General features: G+C 37.5%; 1 protein-coding gene across 1 annotated transcript in view; it reads left to right on the top strand.

Annotated features, from left to right (window-relative positions):
- Positions 1-19,888, top strand: part of RMND5A (required for meiotic nuclear division 5 homolog A) — a 70,521-nt gene extending 50,633 nt beyond the window's left edge. Inside the window, exons 5-9 of the mRNA XM_042476948.1 lie at positions 6,512-6,678; positions 8,147-8,312; positions 11,000-11,102; positions 12,345-12,499; positions 16,316-19,888. Coding sequence (XP_042332882.1) covers positions 6,512-6,678; positions 8,147-8,312; positions 11,000-11,102; positions 12,345-12,499; positions 16,316-16,379 — 655 coding nt within the window. The 3' untranslated portion in view covers positions 16,380-19,888. The remainder of the gene's footprint in view (positions 1-6,511; positions 6,679-8,146; positions 8,313-10,999; positions 11,103-12,344; positions 12,500-16,315) is intronic.
- The last annotated feature ends 1,913 nt before the right edge of the window (positions 19,889-21,801 follow it).

The following is a 21,801-nucleotide window of genomic DNA, read 5'->3' as shown; positions in this document are numbered from 1 at the left end:
AAAAAAAGAGCCAGCTATTTCCAGTCCACATCAACTAGTATATCAAAGTAATTGTAATTCAGTTCCTTACTTTATGTGCTTCTTTCTTGCCAGAGAAAAAATAACTTGTTTTGTCCTCTGAGACCTATGGTCTTCTGAATTAGGATCCTACTTCTGGCTTAGTTCCTGAAGCCTCCCACCCACCCCTGGACTGCTAAAAAACAACACCCTAAGACCCCTCAAATGGTTTTTTAAGTAGCTGAAACACACACACACACAATCCCCCAAACTGGCACCAGAGGTGATTTTTCTCTGGAAACCCCGCTCAGCCTTCGAAATCCACTGCGGGTGATCTTGGGCCAGTCATGCTCTCCCAGTCTCAGAGGAAGGCAAAGGCGCCCCGCTAAGCAAAACTTTAAAAAGAAAAAAAAAAACTGTGATGGGTTCACTTTTGGGGCGCCATAAGTCAGAAATGACGGGAAGGCACACAGTGACAACAATCAGTTCACTTTATTCAGTCTTTTCTAGAAAACATAATAGCGGTTGCTTGGGAGTGGTATTCTGTGGATATTTTGTTTTGATGCTATAGTGAATTATGTATATTCAATTAAATTGTGGACTGAGCTGGAAAATCCTAGGTCAAAATCATTTTCAGTGCTGGCAGAGAAAAGACCCCACTAATCAAGTTGCACAGGACCAGGCAGAGGGAGGAGGCAGCTTGTTGACATGACATGTGGTGCTGGCATCTGGTAGCAGTTCCCAGCAGGAAGGATTGTATTTGGATGCCTGACTGGCATGTCAGCATGCTGTGCTCTAATCCTGGTCTTTTTACAGTGGCCAGGAACATCTTGCACAAGGAGGTTGTGGGTGTCTTCTTGCATAAACAAAGAGAATATGCAACTGCTTGTGCAATTTGGGATTGTGTGAGCTTTGTAGCTCAATAGGATCCAGACCCTAGTGTTCCTTAATACATAATCAGGTTATCAAGCTAGTTAAAATTAAGTGTCTGTTTATTTAAGAAAAATGTATCTTGATTTGAACATCCATTTGTACCAAGTATTCTTCTAAAAATGATAAATAAACTTCTGGGACTATAGGTTTTAGCTTTGTGTAAACAACTGATGATTTGCTCTTCGTAAATTTAGATCAGATTTATTGTTTCTAATCTTGTAGGAGACATACTGTAATTTAGAGATTGGTCTGCCCTGGTGTTTTAAATGACTGCCCATCATTTTAAAGAACCTGTTAGAACAGCAAATCTATTAGATAGTATCTGCATATGCACCCCTTTCCACTGTTTAGGAATTAACTTGTAGATAAAACAAGTTGTGGTGAATTTGGGCCTAAAGTATACAGATTTATCTGTTTTCATAGTCTGTAACTCCACTGGTTTTACTTCGCTTCTAGTTCTTGGTCGAAATGGTGAACTACTTTCCATTTGTTTTTGACTTTGTTTCTCCTTAATGAGGAATTGTATTTTCTTAGAGTTTGACACATCTGATTGGATTAGATCTAAAGACTGAGTCTCCCTTATCCGGAATTCCAAAATCTGAAATATTCCAAAATCCAAAATTGACCACATGGGTGGCTGAAATAGTGATACCTCTGTGTTCTGATGTTTCAATGTACACAAACTTTGTTTCATGCAAAAAAGTATTTAAAATATTGTTTATAAAATTATTTTTGGGCTATGTGTATAAGGTGTATCCAAAATATAAATGGATTTTATGTTTGGATTTGGTTTCCATCTCTAAAATATCTTATTATGTATGTGCAAATAGTCCAAATAGTCCAAAATAAAAAAACCCAAAAACTAAATCCAGAATGCTTTGTGCCAAGCATTTTGGATAAGGGAGACTCAACCTGTACTTAACTGAAAGCAGTGGGTTGCTTAAATTCAGTCAAATATTGATGTTGTGCTGTCATGAACAATTACGTTTGCTGTTGTTGATCAATCCTTCACTTTTTTCAGTTGTTTTGGTCCTGAGTACACATGTTTGTATGGAAATTAGTTGCACTGAAATTGATATGATTTGTGCTCCACTCCTGAACATCATACTTGGAGCTATCTGTAGTCTGTTGGCACCTTGACATTTAATTATTCCTTCAAATAAACATTGTCCAGGAAGTGGATGCCAGGATGTGAGACAAACAGTGTCAGTATACCCAATAGTATAAGCTGAATGGAATGTTTAGATTGGCAAAGGGCAGTCTGTTAGTAAGCACCTACGGTATATTAAGTTAACAAAATAAATGAGATATCTTTTTCTCTTTAACAGTCTTTCAAGTAATCCTTTTTTTTTTTTAATTTTATTAATTAAAATATTTACAGTTGACAAATAACAAATATACTGCATCTAGCTCCATGTAATTCATCATAATTGCAAAGTACAAAAAGTATGTAACTATACCATCCTTGCCTCTGCTACTTACTTCCCATAACTTCCTTATTGTTATTTCAAATTCAAATTCATTTCTTACTCCTCATTATATTCATTTAATTGCAAATCAAAGTGTTAAGTCTTGTTATCAGTCTTTATACTTTCCAATATTTCCTCAAATACTTCTTTATTAAAATCCAGTTTTTATCCCCTTTCTCTCTACCTCTTAATAACATTGTCAAATTGTCCATTTCTTTTAGGTCAAACACTTTCTGAAGCCATTCCTCTGTATTCGGTACTTTCTTGTTCTTCCAGTATTTTGCCAGCAGAATTCTTGCCGCGGATATACAATACAACATAATCCTCCAATGGGTTTTCTCTAATTCTTTTCCCAAATGAGTAGTCATGTTGAGCAAATACAGTTCGGGTGACATAGGGAACCTTACATTAAATATTCTTTGTAATACATTGTGAATTTTTTTCCCAAAACTTCTTAATTTTTCTGCACCCCCACCACATATGCAGAAATGAACCTTTTTCATTTGTACACTTCCAACATCTATCATTATGTGAGCTGGACATTTTAGCTATTCTAACTGGAGTATAGTACCATCTATTATAGACCTTGATATAATTTTCCTTCAAATCTTGCGATACCGTAAATTTACGCGTCTTCCTCCATGAATTTTCCCAACTATCTAACGCAATTGTGTGTCCAAGTTCTTGTGCCCACTTTATCATATTGTATGTAATATTTTCCTTTTCCAATTCACGACTAAGAAGTGCTTTATATAATTTTGATATTTTACCTTGCTCTTGCCCCCAAATTATTTTGTCAAGTTCATTTTCTTTTCCTTCAAACCCTTCTTTAATCATATCTTGTTTAAACTTTGATCTTATTTGGAAGTAACTAAACCATTGTAAACTTATCCCTTCCTTTTCCAATTCTTCTTTAGATTTTATATCTATCTCACCATTTATATTCGTCGTTATCAAATCCTTATATCTTACCCAGTCTTGCTTTTTATTCCATCTGCTAAAGAAGGCCTCTTGAGTTGAAACCCAATGTGGTATTTTTTGATAGAATATCTTCCTTATGTTATTCCAAATATTTAACAAAGGTTTTCGGATTGCATGATTCAAAAAATCCCTGTTTACTTGATATTTTTTATACCATAAGTAGGCATGCCATCCGAACCTAACATTGCTTGATTCTATGCTTAGCATTCTTGAATTATTTGCTTTAATCCAATCTTGGATCCAAACTAGTCCACACGCCCAATAGTACATTTTAAAATCCGGTATTCCACATCCTCCTTTTTCAAATTCCTTTTTCATGGTCTGATTTTTGAATCTAGCCCTTTTACCTTTCCATAAGAATTTATTTATTTCCTTTTGCCACTCTACAAACACCTTTTCCTTTGTTATAATGGGTATGTTTTGAAAAAGAAACATTAACCTTGGAAGAATATTCATCTTCACTGTTGACACCCTCCCTAGCCAGGATATATCTAATTTAACCCATCTTTGTAAGTCCTTTAGTATCTGGGTCCAGACCTTTTTATAATTATTTTCATATAATTCAATATTCTTATTTGTAATCCAGATGCCCAGATACCTTACCTTTTTCACAATTTTAATTCCCGATCTTCTCTCTAAATCTTTTTCTCTTTCCCTTTTTATATTTTTTGTTAATGTTACTGTTTTTTCTTTATTCATCTTGATTCCAGAGTATATTCCAAATTCTTTTAACTCATTCAAAACTGTCTCTATACTTTCCAGTGGATCCTCCAGCATTATTACCAGGTCATCTGCATATGCGCGAATCTTATATTCATGTCCTTTTTCTTTGGTGCCCCTTATTTTCACATTATCTCTGATGGAATTAATCAATACCTCCAGTATAAGTATAAATAGTAAGGGGGATAAGGGACATCCCTGTTTGGTTCCCTTCTCCACTGAAATCTGTTTTGTTTTCTGTCCATTTATTATTATTTGCACTTTCTGGCTAGCGTATAGCTGTTTGATACTTGCTAAACATTTACCACCCATTCCCATATTTTCCAACACTTGCATCATAAATTTCCATCTCATACTGTCGAAAGCTTTCTCGGCATCAACAAAAAGCAACGCCATTTCTTTTTCATTATGTATAGCATAATGTTCTATAATATTCAGTATCATTCTAACATTGTGTCTTATCTGTCTACCAGGAAGGAAACCGTTCTGATCATCCTTTATGATCTCAACCAATACTTCCTTCATCCTTTTTGCTAATATCCCAGTATATAACTTGTAATCAATATTCAAGAGAGCTATGGGTCTGTAATTAGCCATACTCGTATGATCTTTTCCTTCCTTTGGTATGAGAGAAATATTTGCCATGAGCCACGAACTTGGTGTTCCTTCCAGTGCTATTTTATTGAACAACTGACAAAGCTCTTTTATAATTTCTTTTTCAAATACTTTGTAAAATAATGGGGTGAAACCATCTGGGCCAGGTGCCTTATCAGTTTTTAGTAATCTTATTGCACTTGATATTTCTTCCTCCTTTATTGGCTCTTCCAATTTCTCTATATGTTCCTTCGTAAATTTAATTATATTCTTTTTTTCTAGATATCTTTTTATATTCGCTTCAATATTATCCTCCCTTCCATGCTCTTTAAAGAGTTTGCCATAATAATCCTGGAACGCCTTTTTAATTTCCTCCTGATTCGTAATTATTTTTTCTCCCACTTTAATTTTGTTTATTCTTTTCCTATCTTGCTCTTTCTTTAATCTATAAGCCAACCATCGACCCGTTTTATTTGCTCCTTCAAAATAGTTTTGTTTTACAGTTTTTAATTTCTTTGCTAATTCTTCCATGTTTTTTTGTTGAATTTTCTGCTTGAGCAGGTAATATTGTTTCTTGACTCTTTCATTAGCCTTTTCTTTATCTGCTTTTTCTTCTAGTTCTTTTAGCATTTGTCTATCTTCCCTTTCTTCCCTTTGTCTATGTCTTTTTATTTCTGTTCCTCTCTTTATTAACATACCTCTTAACACCGCCTTAAAAGTGTCCCAAACTGTTTTGCTTTTAATTTCCTTGGATGTATTTTCCTTGAAGAAATATGCCATTTCTTTTTTCAGTTTATCGTTAAATTTGTCATCCTTAATTAACGTATCATTCAACCTCCATGCCCATTCTTTTTTCAAATGTTGGGTTTCTAATAGAATCTCAATTTGATTGTGATCTGAAACCACTCTAGGAGCTATTTCCATTCTTTTTATTCTTGGAATTAGTTCTTTTGACACTAAAAACAAATCTATTCTTGACAGAGAATTGTGGGTACCTGAAAAAAAAAGTAAAACCTTTTTTCCCCCCATATAGGTGTGACCATGTGTCCACCAACTCAAATTCATCCATCATTTCAAAACAAGTACTGGGGAGTTTGCCTTGATTATTTTTAATTTTTTTCTTTGATTGTCTATCTTGTTTTGGCTTCAACACCCCATTAAAATCTCCGACAATTATCATTATCTCTTTAACAGTCTTTCAAGTAATCCTACATAAGCTACCTTCCCATTTACCAGGTCCTTGTGACTACATGTAACTTATTTTGGCACAGTGGCCAAGAACAACATTTCCAGCTTCTACTAGTTTATAGAAATGTTATTGCCTGGTTGCCTAACAGCAGCTCTTACATGGCCCAGGAATGTAGGTGGTGATTATTTACAAGTCAAAGGTGATTCTCTGGAAGTATGACCTCGATGCATCTGATGACATTCAGTGGCAGTTGTGTTAGTTTCTCTTAAGACCCATTAGGCCACCATTCCTGAGAAATCTATAGACTTTTAAAGTGTATTCTTCATGCAGTGTAGTGAACATTAATTTTGAACTGCTGCTGATAAGGACAGAGGGAGATGGGGAGTGAAATAGTGATGATTTATTCATTTGGTTTGTCAAACTGCTTAGTAGCAGGCTGTGTTCAGAGGAGGAGGAGTACCCTACCTCTCAAGCTGGTATTACTGGAACTGTATTAAAGGTCTTACAGTAAATGTGACAAATTGCATACACTTGCCTAGGAACATCCCGAAGCAAATGTCGACGTGACAAACCAGTATCTGTTTTTTAGGGTAAACGTTTTTGTATTCTTTGTCCCATTTCCTTTTAGGTGGGCTGTATCGAACAGAGACATGCTTATGGCACAGAATAGCTCCTTAGAGTTTAAACTACACAGATTGTATTTTATTAGTTTATTAATGGGTGGAACTTCAAACCAGAGAGAAGCTTTGCAATATGCTAAAAACTTTCAACCTTTTGCTCTTAACCATCAGAAAGGTAAGCAACATTAAATGTGTTTTACACTAAGAATCCAAATGGTAAGATTAATTGAATCTACTGCCTCAATTTTCCTGCGTAGTTTCATTACTGTACTCGAGTTTTTGTTTGATTTTTTTTACAAATGAGGGGACACTTGAGTATATTTTTCAAAGAGCAAAAAGAGAGGCAGAAGCCAAAATGCAATCACTAGCCCCAGGTAGAGTAGATTAATTGAAATAATAGAACATACTTGTTGACTTAGATTTCATAGATCTAATCTTTCTGGGACTAGTCATTAGATTTTGACCAAAAAGTCCTCTTTCACACTTTCAATCCTTTTCCTTTATTATTTTGCTCCACAAATATATTTTATGGGACTCAGATCCCAGTCCAAAGAATTGTCCAAAACAAGTCAAGGGCTATTTTTTTAACCTTCATCATCACCTTTTTTAAAAAAAGCAGCGGCTCCTCACCCCATTCTGTATCACAAATTTGTTTGGAATTTTTCTTTGGCTCCATCCCAGCAGTTCATGCATTAGTGACTCTTTTCAGTACAAGCTAACTACCAAGATGTTTATGTGTAAAATAGAAGAATAATCTTGAAAAGCATATACAGTCTGCCCTCCCCATTTGCAGCGGTTAGGGGTGCATGACCCCCGTGAAAGTGGCAAAACCGTGAATATGGGAAAAGCCGAGGAGGAGGAGCACACATGTGCTCTTCCAGGCTGTGCTGTTCCTGGTCTTTTTCCCCCTCCTGCGGGATGGGGGAAATGCCCAGGATGAAGGAGGAGTGTGTGCATGTGCTTTTCCAGGTCTCAACATAATTCTAGGTCTGAGCATAATGATATACTGTGGTTAGTCAAAACCAGCAATAGATGTGTCTGAACTCTTCATAGCCTTGCTGTAGCAAGCAAGGTTTGTGGAGAGAGTGCAAACCCAAGACTTGCTGCTGCCCATTCTCAGCATGTTAAACCATCACTTTTTTGTTACATTAGAATTCAACTATTCATTCATAAAAGTTCTGGCCACTTTTAAATTGTATGATTTGAACTGTGAGCTGCCTTTGCTTCGATCTCTGTGAACTCCCTCAGAGAGTCTTTAGTTTCTAAAGTATCATATAAATATGCATTGCTATTATATTAGTAAACACAGTGCGCCTTTGTTATCTGTGGGGGATCTGTTCTGGATCCCCCTGTGAACAGTAAAAAAATGCAGGACCTTAAGTCCTGTTCTTCTCAATTGGTATGTGCTTGTGCTGCTGCATGCGCACATACACATTCAGAAACCTGGGGTTTGCCATCCGCGAAGCTAAAACCATTGATGACGTTTGGCGCTGGCGCATTGTAAATGGCTTTCTTACTGAATTCCTAGTTACTATAAAATGTATGTTCAGTTTGTTCTAATTTTTTAGCATAAAGGATCAGTACTCAAATTTATCTGCCATAGAATGAAATATATAAATTACAGATATGTTGTCTTTTCACAGATATTCAAGTTTTAATGGGAAGCCTAGTGTACCTTAGGCAAGGAATAGAAAATTCTCCATATGTCCATTTATTGGATGCAAACCAGTGGGCAGACATCTGTGACATCTTTACAAGAGATGCTTGTGCTCTTCTGGGACTTTCAGTTGAATCACCTCTTAGTGTTAGGTATGGCTACTTTCATATTCCTGTACATGATTTTTAAAGGTCAGTTACAGCTTAGGAATATTGATTTGCCTATTTTTCTCAGTAAAAAACCCCTAGAAATGTACTTGAACATTATATTATACTTGGGGATGGTTTTCACTCACAATGATTCATAGTGATCTTAGTACAGGTGTACCTCAGTTAACAAACCTCTGAGAAAGAAGCTCCTTTTTGCAAAGTCTTTTGATGCCCCCCAACCCCTCATCCTTTTCATCCTCTGACTATCTAATTTTTGTTTTTAAAGTTGTTAGGGAAATATGTTTAACGCTGACAGCCAGCATGGTGAACTGGATTGAGTGCTGGAATACAACTCTAGAGATCAGGATTTAAATACCTGCTTGGTCATGGAAACCCACTGGGTGATCTTGGGCAAGTCATACAGCCTCAGGGGAAGGCAAAGGCAAACTACTTCTGAACAAGAAGTTTTCACACCAAGAAAACCCCATGATAGATTTGCTATAGGTTGTCATAAGTCGGAAACGCACATGTTAAACCTAGGAATTTTAAAGCAGAATAGATCCATAAATTTGGCCACCAAAATGGGAATGATAAGATAGGTAGAGGTTGGGGGAAAAATCATCTGGATGCATTTTAGAAGAAGACTTCAAATGGTCTCTTGAAAGCTGAAAATGTTTTTGTTTCCTTATGCAAGGCTTCCTTGACGTGGCTGTTTCATTTCATATGAGCATATTGTTAGTTTTGCATTTTAAAAAATGCTGAAACATGTTGAAGTGCTCTTCTTTTTGTGGTGCAGGAACCTATCCCTATTCTTTCCATGCTATTTCTGCCTCTGGTACCAAATTTTGTGTTATAGAAGTCATGCCCAAGAACACATCTACTTTGTTAACTGAGGTATGCCTATAGACATTTCTTTCTAACAAACTATAACACTGGGTGGAGAGAGAATTCGAAGACATAGATGTGTTAGTTTGGAAAATCAGCATGCAAAGGGATCTCATAGCACCTTTGAAACTAAGAAATAAGCTGGTAGCACAAGCTCTTGTAGACTTGAGTCTACCTCTTAGCTCCCAGTACATCAGCAGAAACCTTTATAGATATAGCTCTGCTGTTCATGGTAGGACCCAAAATGAGGTGTTCCAAATGTAGCTTTGAATATTCTGAGTTCACAGCCCTGTCCTTTCTTCTAAATGGTCCCTGGGTTGGTATTTTCAGTTATACCACCTGATGACAACCCTAGCTTGGGAAGTTGTGAACAGTATACACACAATAAATACTAGGGACTATTTCTAATATTATTGTAGCATTAAAAATACAAGAGATAATGGTGTTTTGCAAGTAGTGTTGTGCAAGTGCTAGCAGATTAACTAGCAGAAGTAATAATGAATCTAAGGAAGTCATAATGAGTTGTCTAATGACTCGTGACATTTTGTGCAATGGCTTTTACCATGACTTGCGCAAATATAATCCAAGACTAGATCTGAAATTTTCAGAAAGAAGAAAATATGGTTTCCACAGGCGGTAGGAGCTTTGTGTTAATGATATGACACTGTAAGATACAACTGTGTCCTAGTTTCTAGTATTGTTATAAAGATTTCTGAAATGGTATCTGTGGAGCATTTTGAACATCTGGAAGGAAGCCCCCTTGCATTAATAATATTAGCATCTGTAAATTATGTGGGAATAAAGCCTGTTGAATTTGTTAGGATGTTCCTCTGAGGAGGTACACACAGAATTACTGTGTAAACTAGTTTCTTTGGATCCTGGCTAAAATAGTTAATGATATCCTATCATGGTAACTGTATCATATTACAGGAATGATATTGTGCTCTGCTTGAGACCGCCACACACTTAGTTTTCTGGGCTAAGCAAATCAAGTTCTAAAACCACTTGTGACTTTTCTTTACTGGGAGATTCTAACCAGTGGTTTTCTCCATCTACCTTTTGTGTTCCTTTCTTGTTCTAAATAATTTTTTTATATCTCAAAAACATGGACAATTAATGTAGAAGATTAAATATAAAACAAAAGAAACAATCCTCTCTCTGATTATATATATATATATCTAGTCTGTTGATGATTGGAGATGTCTGTAGACAGTGTGTTTTATGTTTCTTGACAGGACTCTTGCCTAAATATGAGTTTGGGGAAAGTCCCAAAAACTTTGGGAGAATTGGATATCATTGTCATTTTATCTCCTGCTGTGCTTTGCATAATGTACTCTGGGCACCTTAGTTGGCGTAAGAGCTGTTTGTTGCCTATATAGTTACAATGAGTTAAAATGCTGAGAGATGTGTTCTACTGTACTAAATTTTGATTTTAGGTTTTTTAAAAAAATTGTCTGTAACAGAGATGAAATTATTCTCCAATTTCTGTATTTTTTCAGAGCTTATTTTCTCTTGGTAGGATGTTTATAAACCTAGATCTGAGCTTGTGCATCACTTGAGACCCTTATATGGAACAGCGTATACAGAATACTATAAGCCACAGTAAATGCATTTAGTTCTATGTTATGTGGCTTCTCCCAAGCTTAATGTGGCTATGCATTACTTGGCAGTGCTTTCAATTCAAAATTACACCAAGAAAAGCTAGACTCTGTTGTGTTGTCCTGTACTTACTGTACTGAAATAAAGTCTGACATCTTTTATCTTAAAGCTTATACTTAATATTAACATATAGCTCTGTCCCCCAGCTTTTCAGCAGGTTGTGTAGCATTGCCTGCTCTAATTAATATAAAAGCTGTGATTGAACAGAGACAGTGCACTGGTGTTTGGAATCAGAAAGATGAATTACCGGTGAGTAGTATTGTGTGTCTATGAAGATAATTATTATAACAACTTTCTGCCTATTAAAATCACCCAGCATAGCACACTAGAAAACAGTGTAGCCATAGATTCTGTAACCTTATGGAATACCTCACAAAGAGGTGTGTACATTAAGGGATGTTACCTCTGCCTACGAGAATGCTGCATTCGTTGATAAAATTATTTTATAGATATCAGGGGGAAAAGGTTTCATGTAGCCTAACTATATTTTGGTGTCACTTTTGCATGAAATGTACAAGAGTCATATTCAAAGTCTGCACGACACATATAAGAGTACAAAAGTATGGATTCTTGCTTCCAGGAGCTTCTAGTCTGAAATTTAGCACAGGGAAGAAAACAGAGGAAGGTGGGGGAATGAGGCAGCAGTTAATGCAGCTCTTTCAGATGCAGAGCTTAGATTTAGTTAATGGCTGATTGTTAGCAGTGCATGACAAGCCAAAGTTGCAAAAACCTCTTTTAGAGGTTTCCTGTAAAAGAAGTAGCAGTACTAGAACAGATTGAAACAAAAGCAGACAAGCAACTGGATTGCATGGATGTTTTGTTATGTTTGGAGTTCTGATTTGTGATTGTTACAAACTGTTGTCAGTTGTGATGTTTCAACTGATTTATTAGGGGATAGGTACTTTTTAAAAAAACTTTTATCTAATCAATACAGAGACAAACAGTGGAAATGATCATATTAAAATTCCTGTAAAATTTGCTGATCCCTGATATATGAGGGCTGAGCAAGTACCATAAGTGATCATTTGGTTTTCATAGACTGCTTCTAGGTCTCAGTCCTGGCTTTAGTTATTTTGAAGTTTTTGAATCATTCTCTTAAACAAGGCACATGCATGTTTAAGCCTGTATTCAGCTGTCTCTGCCTGCACTTGATTCTATAGGAAGCAGTCACTTACATTCAGTGCCTGCTTCCAGCATTTCACGAACACACCTTTTGTTTGTATGTCCAGGAAAATGACATCACCAGCTGCAAGAAACAGTAACTAGTGGTGCTACTATCTGTCATCACCAAAAGCTATTTTAAATTTCTTTAAGATTTGCCCCCCCCCCCAAAAAAAAAACACACACACACAAACTTTACTGTAGATATTAGTTCGTTCAGCGAGAGGGAGAGACTGCATAGCTGTGACTCTTAAAAAAACATATATGCCTGTGAATAATTGAATATGTTGTTGATCTAAATGAAAATCTAAGTGTTTTCCTTTTGGACAGATTGAAGTGGACCTTGGGAAAAAGTGCTGGTATCATTCAATATTTGCCTGTCCCATCCTTCGTCAGCAAACGACAGATAATAACCCACCTATGAAGTTGGTCTGTGGCCATATTATATCAAGAGATGCTCTAAATAAAATGTTTAATGGCAGCAAGTAAGTAAACATCTTTCTTGTTTAGCACAGTGCATTTATTTTAATTTAATATGCATTTAAAATGAGATGTGGATTATGGCTACTAAAAATTAAAAGAGAGAGAGAGAGAGAGAGAGAGACAGACAGACAGACAGACAGACAGCATTTCAGAAGATTTTGTTGACATCCAGAGCAGGGTTTTCATATAGGTTTGATTTTTTAAAATCCATCCATTATCCTCATTAAGTTGATGGGAATCATAGCCTACGACATCCAGAGCTAATTTAAGGAAGTGAGTTTTCAGAGCTGAAAACATGAATAAGATAATGTGCCCCCCCCAGCTTCCCTTAGGCATGGTATTAACTCCTGTGGATGCAAAATCTGGTGCTGAGAAATAATTCCATTACAGGACAAGAAATGTTTATAATACATTTGGTAATGCTCAGATGAAAGACATTTATAATTCATTAGAGGTCCTGAAGTGTAGAAATTAATGCAGAAATATATTTTCAGTCAGAAGGCTTGACAGCAAGTGGCATAGGGTATATCCAGAACCTCAGCTGAAAGACAAAGACAGTAAATTTCACATTCCCCCTGACAAGAAAACCCCTCCCCTCCCAGATTCACTTTTGAGTTCTGCCATGGCCAGGATTCTCTCCCTCTATTATACTACTGGAATGCCCAAAGCCATTGCTTTCAAAAAACTGCAAAACCTGTATGACTTTTGCCTGGGAAGGGAATAACAGAGAGTCTACCTAGCATTTTGGGAGAGCTTCTTTAGTATTTCAGAAACCCTTGCTGCCATAGGTACAGTTACTGTTTTCAGTCAAGGACAAGCCTGTGCTCCCAACTGGGACAGATCCGTCTGCACCAAATCCTCTAGCTGTAAAGAAGGGGCAAATGAGCCCTCCAACTCAGTTTCTGAGGGAGATGCCCCTTACCATTTGTGCCGGGCCAGTAATTGGGATCTGCCTTCCTCTTTTCTCAACAATAGGAAAAATACACTGTGAAGACATGGGAGAGGGCCTTCTCAGTTGTGCCACTTGAATTGTGGAATGCTCTTCCTTCAAACTGACACTAACATTGGTCTCATTTCAGCACCACATTAAAACTTGGCTTTTGGGCCCATTGACTTCACCCAATTGTGCATCCATGCATTATTTTATATTGTTTTAACATCAGCTTTTAAAGCTATATAATGTGTTTGATACTTTTTTAGAATTTTAAATTACACTAGGTATTTGGTATTCATGAGGGTTTGATAGCACCCCCCCCCCCCGGAATAACAACATCTGTGGATGTTCAAATTCCATTATAGAATCATAGAACTGGAAGCGAGACAAGGGCCATCCAGTCCAACCCCATGCTATGCAGGAATACACAATCAAAGCACTCCTGACAGATGGTCATCCAGCCTCTGTTTACTTGTGACATACTAAAATGGTGTCCCTTATATAAAATGACAAAACCAAGGTTTGCTTTTTGAATTCTTTTCATAAAATTTTTCCAGCCGTGAATGGATGAGTTCATGGATGCAGAATCTGTGGACATGGAGGGTCAACTGTATTTTATTATATTAAATTTTATTGTCTTATTGCTCTATGCTCTAATTGCTTAACTGATTTTCTTGTAAGCTGCACAGAGATGTTATGATATTAGGCAGGGTAGAACTATTGTAAATACTTTCTTGGTTGGGTTTTTATTGTGCAAGGTAGGCTGCTTTATCTGTAGCACAAGACCAGACCAGAGAGAATGGGGATTTTAACATTTAGATTCCATTTCCTCCTCTAGCCCATCTTCCTGTTTATGCTTCATGTGCTAAGGCAGGATAAATCATAGGTATCTTATGTATTTTCATTTTCATCTATCAGAGTGGAGATTTCTCCATATGTCTCTTTTAAGGATCTGGAAAACTACTTCTTGTGGAGTCAGACTATTGGCCCATTGAGACTATTGGCCCACTGTGTACCCTGACACGCATCAAATGTAGGGATTTAGGACAAACTAGAGAGGATGATGACAAGTCAAGGCAAGTCTAGGTTTTCAAGTGTGACATATGCTTCCCATTACAAGCTAGTCCATTGTGGTAGCAATGTGGGATAGGTAAATGTAGATGATTTATTTGAATGATTTATCTCTTAGTTCTGTGCCCCAAGAGACATTTAAGATGACTTGCATCCCTCATTGAATTCAAAAAACAGTGCAATGCAACTTCACACAAAATGATTAAACAGTAACACAGATTAAAGAGAGAATTAAAATGGGGAGCAATGTGAGAAGGCTAAAAGGCTGATGAATTTTTTTAAAAGTTTAAAAATACCATCAGTCCAAAAAAGGTTAATTGAAAGACCTTCTTGTATTAATGAAAAATCACCAGCGGGGAGAATCATCTCATCTCTAGGAATTCCGCAGTTTGGTATGGCAAAGACTTTTCTTCCCCACAGTATCTTTGCTGCCAAGAAATGTAATATAGCATCCTCCTCAAGATCTTTAATGCTGAGGTAGTTCATATGGGTGGAGGACATATTTAAGTTATTTGGGTCTTAAGTCATTTATGGCTTTAAAGCTGATAATCAGTACTTTGAGTTGGACTTGTAAATTGATCAGACACTGGTGAAACTGTTGCAATAATGGAATCACATAGTACAGCCATTTGGCCCTGCTCAGTGTTTTAACTATTGCATTCTGGTCTAACATCTGAAAATGTCAAATACTTTACAAAGGCAGCAGATGTAGTGCATTGCAGTAATATAATCTTAAGGGATATGTAACCATGGATGAAGTCTCTGTTTCCTAGGAATGGATACAAATGGTACACTAACTTCAACCAAAAATGGTAGTCCTGACCACTGTCACTACCAGGAAACCCAGGAACAAAGAACAATTGAAAACCAATCCCGAGCAACTCTTCCTTGATTGGATTACTTTCAGTTTGCTGTTTTTTGCTGCATGTTTAGTTCCAGGTTCAAGTACATTGGTTTTTCACCTTGTAAAAGAGAAATCCACCTAGGACATCTTTTAAGTAAAGATGCTGGGGACTGAACCATGTGCTCTACCAATTGAACTAGTCCCCACTCCAGCTCTTTAATGTAAATCTTGGGCGGTGTACAGACCGCAAAATAGTACGTATACAATACGTACTAGGGTTAGGAAGGGGCGGTGCTTCCGCACCCCCCTAACCCTAGTACGTATTGAATACGTACAAGATGGCGGCGCCCTGTTCATACGGGCGCCGCCATCTTTACGTATCGGACACTGAGCGTCCGTACGTGTCGCAGCCTTTATGACGTAGCGAGTGCGCCCCTGGCGCCTCGCTACGTCACAAACGCGACTCAAAAAGAAGCTCCATTTTGGAGCTTCTTTTTCGGTCCGCACGGGAGCCGTGCCGTCTGAAGGCTCCGGCTCCCCCGCGGACCTACCGGCGGCGGCGGCAGACCGCTGCAAAGCGGCGGTCTGTACCCCGCCTTGGTGTAGAATCCATTTTTGGCACTATACATGTGTAAAAAAACCCTGTACAAATAGTTGTGCTTAATCAGAGGTGGTATAAATATAGCCAGTCATTCTACAAGCACAGACTTTTTGATTTGATAAGTGAAGAGCTAAATGGCAGTTGTGTGGTGGTATGTGACCCAGCATAACTATACTGGTATACATTTAAACTTCACCAAACATGTAAGATCTTGGGCAATGTGTTGCTGCTCTGTGTTCTTACTAAAACATTGCTGGACTAAAAAGTAGGTACTCTCAGAAATGAAAAATGCCAAATTGTTTCTCTTTCAAAAATATTCTGGGGGTTCCATCCCAGGGCCAAAAACTAACATTTTCTTTTCTTTTTAGATTAAAATGTCCTTATTGTCCTATGGAACAGAGTCCTGGAGACGCCAAACAGATATTCTTCTGAGGACACAGTTCACTGTGTAGTTTATGCGTGTGTTTTGGGAGACTGAAACAAGCAAATGTTCCATTTTCTGCTGTACAGACCAAGGAGGACTTCTGTGTTTTGTATAAGCCTAATGCTCCAGAAATTTTTGCCAACATTTAGTGCAGACATACAGATTGGAAAAGCTGCCGAAGTAATATCTGTTATAGGGCTTTTACTCTACCTTTGGTCTCCATAACTGATCAAGATACTACACCAGCAGTTGTCATTCAATGCAGGTTTTTGTACTTAATTGTGTGGTGACTTCATTTTTTAAAGACAAACAGAAACCAATCAGCATATAGGTCTAATGTTTGTCCTGCTTTTATCACCCTGATTGATAAATGTCACCATAAAGAATGTGTGGGGAGAGTTTTTATTTCCTTAGCATGTAAATAATTAAGAGAGGACTTCAGGAAGAAAAGTTTGATAAATTGAATAGTGGTTATAGACATACCTGTTTTTCTGTTGCTATTGTTTTTCTCAACCCAAAGCTGTGATATTCTAAGGTTTCCCCCCCCCCCCCCTGCTGAACATTTCCCCCAGCTTTTAAACAAAATTCCAATTGAATGTGCTTATCTATAAACTACATACATATATAACAGAGTTCAAAACCATTTTTGATTTAGAAAGACAGCTATTTTATGAGGACTCCCAGAACTGGGAATCCTGTTCAGTTGATTTCATGAATGAGAGCTCTTTGTGTAGCTGAGAGTATTCAATAAAGTGGAGCTCGGTACTGGAAAGAAATTTTGTCAATGCATAATTGCTCTCCAGCTTTTTTAGTCATGATCAAAACTTTGTACTCAAGATCAGTGTCATGTACAGTTTGCTAGACATGATAGTTACATTATTTATAAAGTTATCAGAACCAAATAAAATGTTGATAATGTCCGTTGTTGAAATGGGGGGAAAGAACATGTTCCAGTTATCTCAGTAATCCAGTAGTCTTTTTATCACAAGACTGAACTGACATCATTTTACCGCTAATATGTGTTCTGCAACTGAGAGCATTGTGCTTGTGATTCTGTCCTTATTAGCACTGCAAAAGCTAATATCATCTTAAATTTACTGTTCTTGGTGACAAAGTGCATGTCTGGACTAGAGACCTTTCCAGATAACTTGAAAATCACAGCCTAGGAGGGGAGGCATTAGGGCATCCTCCATATTCTAGCCAACTTAACAATGCCCTGAGTTTTCTGGTGAAAGCTATGTATGACAGACATATTGATTTGTATATCTGCTATAGATAATATCCACAGCGACTATATGCTTCTGGGGTTGAGGCACATTATTGCAGATTTCTTGTGCTGTCCAGTAATAGGACACATTAACATGTGAAATAATCAATTATTTGATTCTGTGACTAAAAAAAGAACAACTCTTCATATGGTTGTATACTAAATCAAATGCACCAGTGTAATGCATTACACAGAAAAATGTTGATAATGGGTATTTTTGGTTTTGCTCCTGGTTTCTGCTAAATGGTCAGGACCATTAATAATATACTGCAGCAAACCCATTCTATTCAAACAGAAAAACAGATGATTTTTGTCAGAGGACGCCTGCACTGTTGTTTTACAAAGAGATATCTGTACCGCATATTAAAAGAAATCCCAGAAGAGTAATGGTACACGATTTAACATACTTTTCTAGTTTTGGTGAAGCTGCATTTAACAAGGAAAGGAACTGCATATTTGTGAACTTGAGTGAACCAAAGGTGTATTTGTCTTTAAATGGTAAAAGAAAACTTTCACCCAACCAGCCTTGTAACTTGCAGTTCTGCCCATGAGCATTCTAATGCAAGAATATCTACACACTTGTACGTAGTTGCATGTGTGTGTCCCTAGGAATTGGGTGAACTTGAATGCTTGGGCTGATAGCCAGTAAGTCTGTTACCATCCTATTAGCTCAAGAGCCCCTGCTGGTTTGCCTGCATTTACTTAGGAATATAAGGACTGACATCTTCATACCAAAATATAAGGACTGACATGGCGTTTTAGAGTACTTGAAGTGACTGATATAGTTTGCTCGCCCTTGTACTTGTAATCAATATACCTATTGTTAATCCAGTTCTAGCGGGGATGTTGATGTTTAACTGCACTATCTCAAAATCTGTATGATGGTATAGTGTGAAGGATGTGAGTTACTATTCCATGTAATTTTGGGAATGTACTTGTATACTTTAAAGAATACCTAGGTATTTAATGAATGATGTGTTTTTGGTATCACATACAACACATATAGAGTTCTCTGCACATGGGTTTAACCCTGCTTATTGAGTCCATTGATTCTCAATGAGATGAAGGATTTCTGGGCCTTTTCATTCTTTCAGGACTACCAACTGCCTTCACTTTTGGCTTTCTTGAAAATAGGGCAGTATACAGTGGGCCCTTGGTATCTGCTAAGGTTTGGTTCCAGGTCCCTGCATGGATGCCAAAATCAGTGGATGCTCAAGTCCTTAAATACAATGATATAGAAATGGTGCCCCTTATATTAAAAGGCAAATTCAAGGTTTGCTTTTTGAAATTTATATATATTTTCTAGTATTTTCAAACCGTGGATGGTTGAATCCATGGATAAGGAATCTGTGGATGTGGAGGGCTGACTGTGATTATATTTAATAACTATGAAATAGCAGAACCCTCCTTTCACAATGACAAGCCCACTTGGTTTGTGCTAACTGTAATTTCAGTTCATCAGAGTATGTTTAAATTATTTTACTCTTGCTAATCTTTTAAGCCATTTTATATCTGTATTTGAAAATTATATTTATTGTTCTAGTTGCTGTCTAAATATACATTTATTTGTTTAGGGATTTCCCCTCATATTCCCAAGAGTAAGAGCCATTCCCAAGAATGAGAGCCAGTGTGGTGGAGTGGTTTGAGTGCTAAATTAGATCGCTGGGAGACCAGCATTCAGATCCCTGCTCAGCTATGGAAAATGTGACCTTGGGCAAGTCACACTCTCTCATCCTCAGAGGAAGGCAATGAAAAACCCTCTCTGAAGAAATCTTGCCAAGAAAATCCTATTATAGGATTGCCATGAATTAGAGTCTACTATAAGGCACACAACAACATTATATGTGATTCCTATTAAGCAAACCTCCCCATTGCTTTGAGAGTGAGCAAAGTCCATCATTGCTTTGGGAAATATATTGATTTGTGCTGACAGTGAAAGGTGAAGTTGACAATGTAGAAATGGATGATCTGGCATTTACAACAATATGATGCATATGAACATGTTCAGTGCATGTAATATGTTCATGTGAACTGTGGTGTGCTTTTACTAGCCACTATAGAGAATTCTTTTCAGTGTTCAGCATGGAAACTTCATTTTGACAGCTCTCTGCTTATGAACAATTGTGATGCATTCCTGAATAAATGTATGGGAATGATACAAAAGGTAGAACTTTATTAGACCTACAGTCCATAATATGCTGTATTATGTTCCGCTGTCACTGTAATGAGTAAAAATGTTTGGTAAAGTTGTCTGCTTGGTTTCATTGTCTCCATGTATTGTGTAAAATTAAAATTTAAGATTGTCATTTAAGGGGAAGGAGGAGGGTCTTGAGAGTGAATTGCATAAGGCTCACTGAGTCATGGCAGTCCTTATATTTTAGGTATTACACATTTCTGTTAAAAAAAGACACAGGAGGTGAACTGAAAGGTCTAGGTATATTGTTTACTTTGTGTGTCTACCTTTTGGTGGTTATGTTTGTGCTCAGCTTTTTCAAATAGGTTTTTATTTCTTTATGTCTCTTCAAAAGAGTGGGACTTTGACCTGTCAGACAAGCTGAGCTGTTACAGCTCAATACATATTCACTGTAATCTTTGCAGTGGGCACTATTCATCGCCTCATTATTACGTTAAAAAATATTTTAATGAGCACTGAAGGTCTTTCCTCATATGTTTTTTAAATGAAAAGAGGGCTGTTAATACCATGTGGTGGAGTCTCCTTCCTTGGAAGTCTTTAAACAGAGGCTGGATGGCCATCTGTCGGGGATGCTTTGATTTAGATTTCCTGCATGGCAGGGGGTTGGACTGGATGGCTTAAAATGAAAATGGGTGCAGAAAGATGTAGTCACTTATATAAACTCCCTTTTTCTTGCCTCAGGAAGTCTGCAGTAAATGTTAAAACATTTTAAAGTGGGAAAATTTCAGGCTGTCATGTTGCAATATATATCACCACTCCTCTACTTGCTATTAGTGCCAGTCAGGATACCAATACAGTGATTCCTGATATATGTAGGGAAAGAACTTCCCCTCCAGAAACACAGTAGTATTTCCATGAAGTACATCTGTATGCTTGGAAGGGCATTGAGAAGTGGCAGTTGCAAAACAAGACCAGTAATAATCTGGCAAGAGAGTCTGAACCCTACAAAGAACTTAAACCTTTAAAGACAACTATTTTTGTTTGTCATGATACTGAATTTCTCATGTGACACGTGGACACTTCAATTCTTGTTACTACTGTAAAGTTATGTGGAGAGATAGACGATCAACGAATAGAAGGCACAATGTTTCACCTGTTACACATCTCACAGGTCATTGGATCCAAATAATATTTATATAACAAGGAAATTCCACAGTATGGTGCGAATAGACCAGTCTCCACCAGCAAACGCTGCAAGTACTGTACACATAAATGCTGTATTATTCCAGGGCAGTGTGTGGAGAGGGTAGCTGTTGCTGTTGCAGCAAAAAGATGGTAGCTACCACTGTGGCAATTGTGGTCTATACATTTACCATCTTGAGTCAAGGTTTGCATCTGGGTCAATGTCAAGAGAAGCAAATAGTGGTATAGAGGAAAGATCCTCTCGTGACCAGTAGTACAACAGTACCCTGCCAACTTGGGAGGTGGGGTAAGAAATAAGTAGCTTGCACTCATAGCAATAGCAAGTACATTTCTAAACTACTTACCCTTGAACTAGCACTCCCTAAGCAGTTTACAATGTGTAAGCCAGTTGCTCTCAACAAGCTGGGTATTCATTTTACTGACCTACAAAAGGATGGAAGGCCGAGTCTTAGAGCCCTTCAGGATCTAGCTTACAAGTTGTGGCTGCAGGGCCAGCACTTAACCACTGCACCACCAGGGCTCCTTTTGCTACAAAGACGTGCCTTCCAACATTTCACAGATGAAAACTGGGACACGTGTTGCCAATATTACCCCCAAAAGGTGGGGGAACTAAGGGGTCCCCACCAACTGCGATAGTGTCTGTAAATGTTTGGGGAATTGCTTAAACTCAGAGGATGCTTGTGAGAGGCTGCGTAATCTTAGGATCATTTCCACCTATATATACACCAGGACTAACTGGGGAGGACTCCAAGTTTGGGGTGAATAAAAGGAGGTTTTATTTAGAAACATGCAAAAGTGCAATCACGCACACAGAGTAGTAATTGAA

The sequence above is a fragment of the Sceloporus undulatus genome, chromosome 6 (genome assembly GCF_019175285.1).
Source record: "Sceloporus undulatus isolate JIND9_A2432 ecotype Alabama chromosome 6, SceUnd_v1.1, whole genome shotgun sequence".
In the NCBI taxonomy this organism is placed as follows: domain Eukaryota; kingdom Metazoa; phylum Chordata; class Lepidosauria; order Squamata; family Phrynosomatidae; genus Sceloporus; species Sceloporus undulatus.
This window is presented reverse-complemented; position numbering and strand designations above follow the sequence as displayed.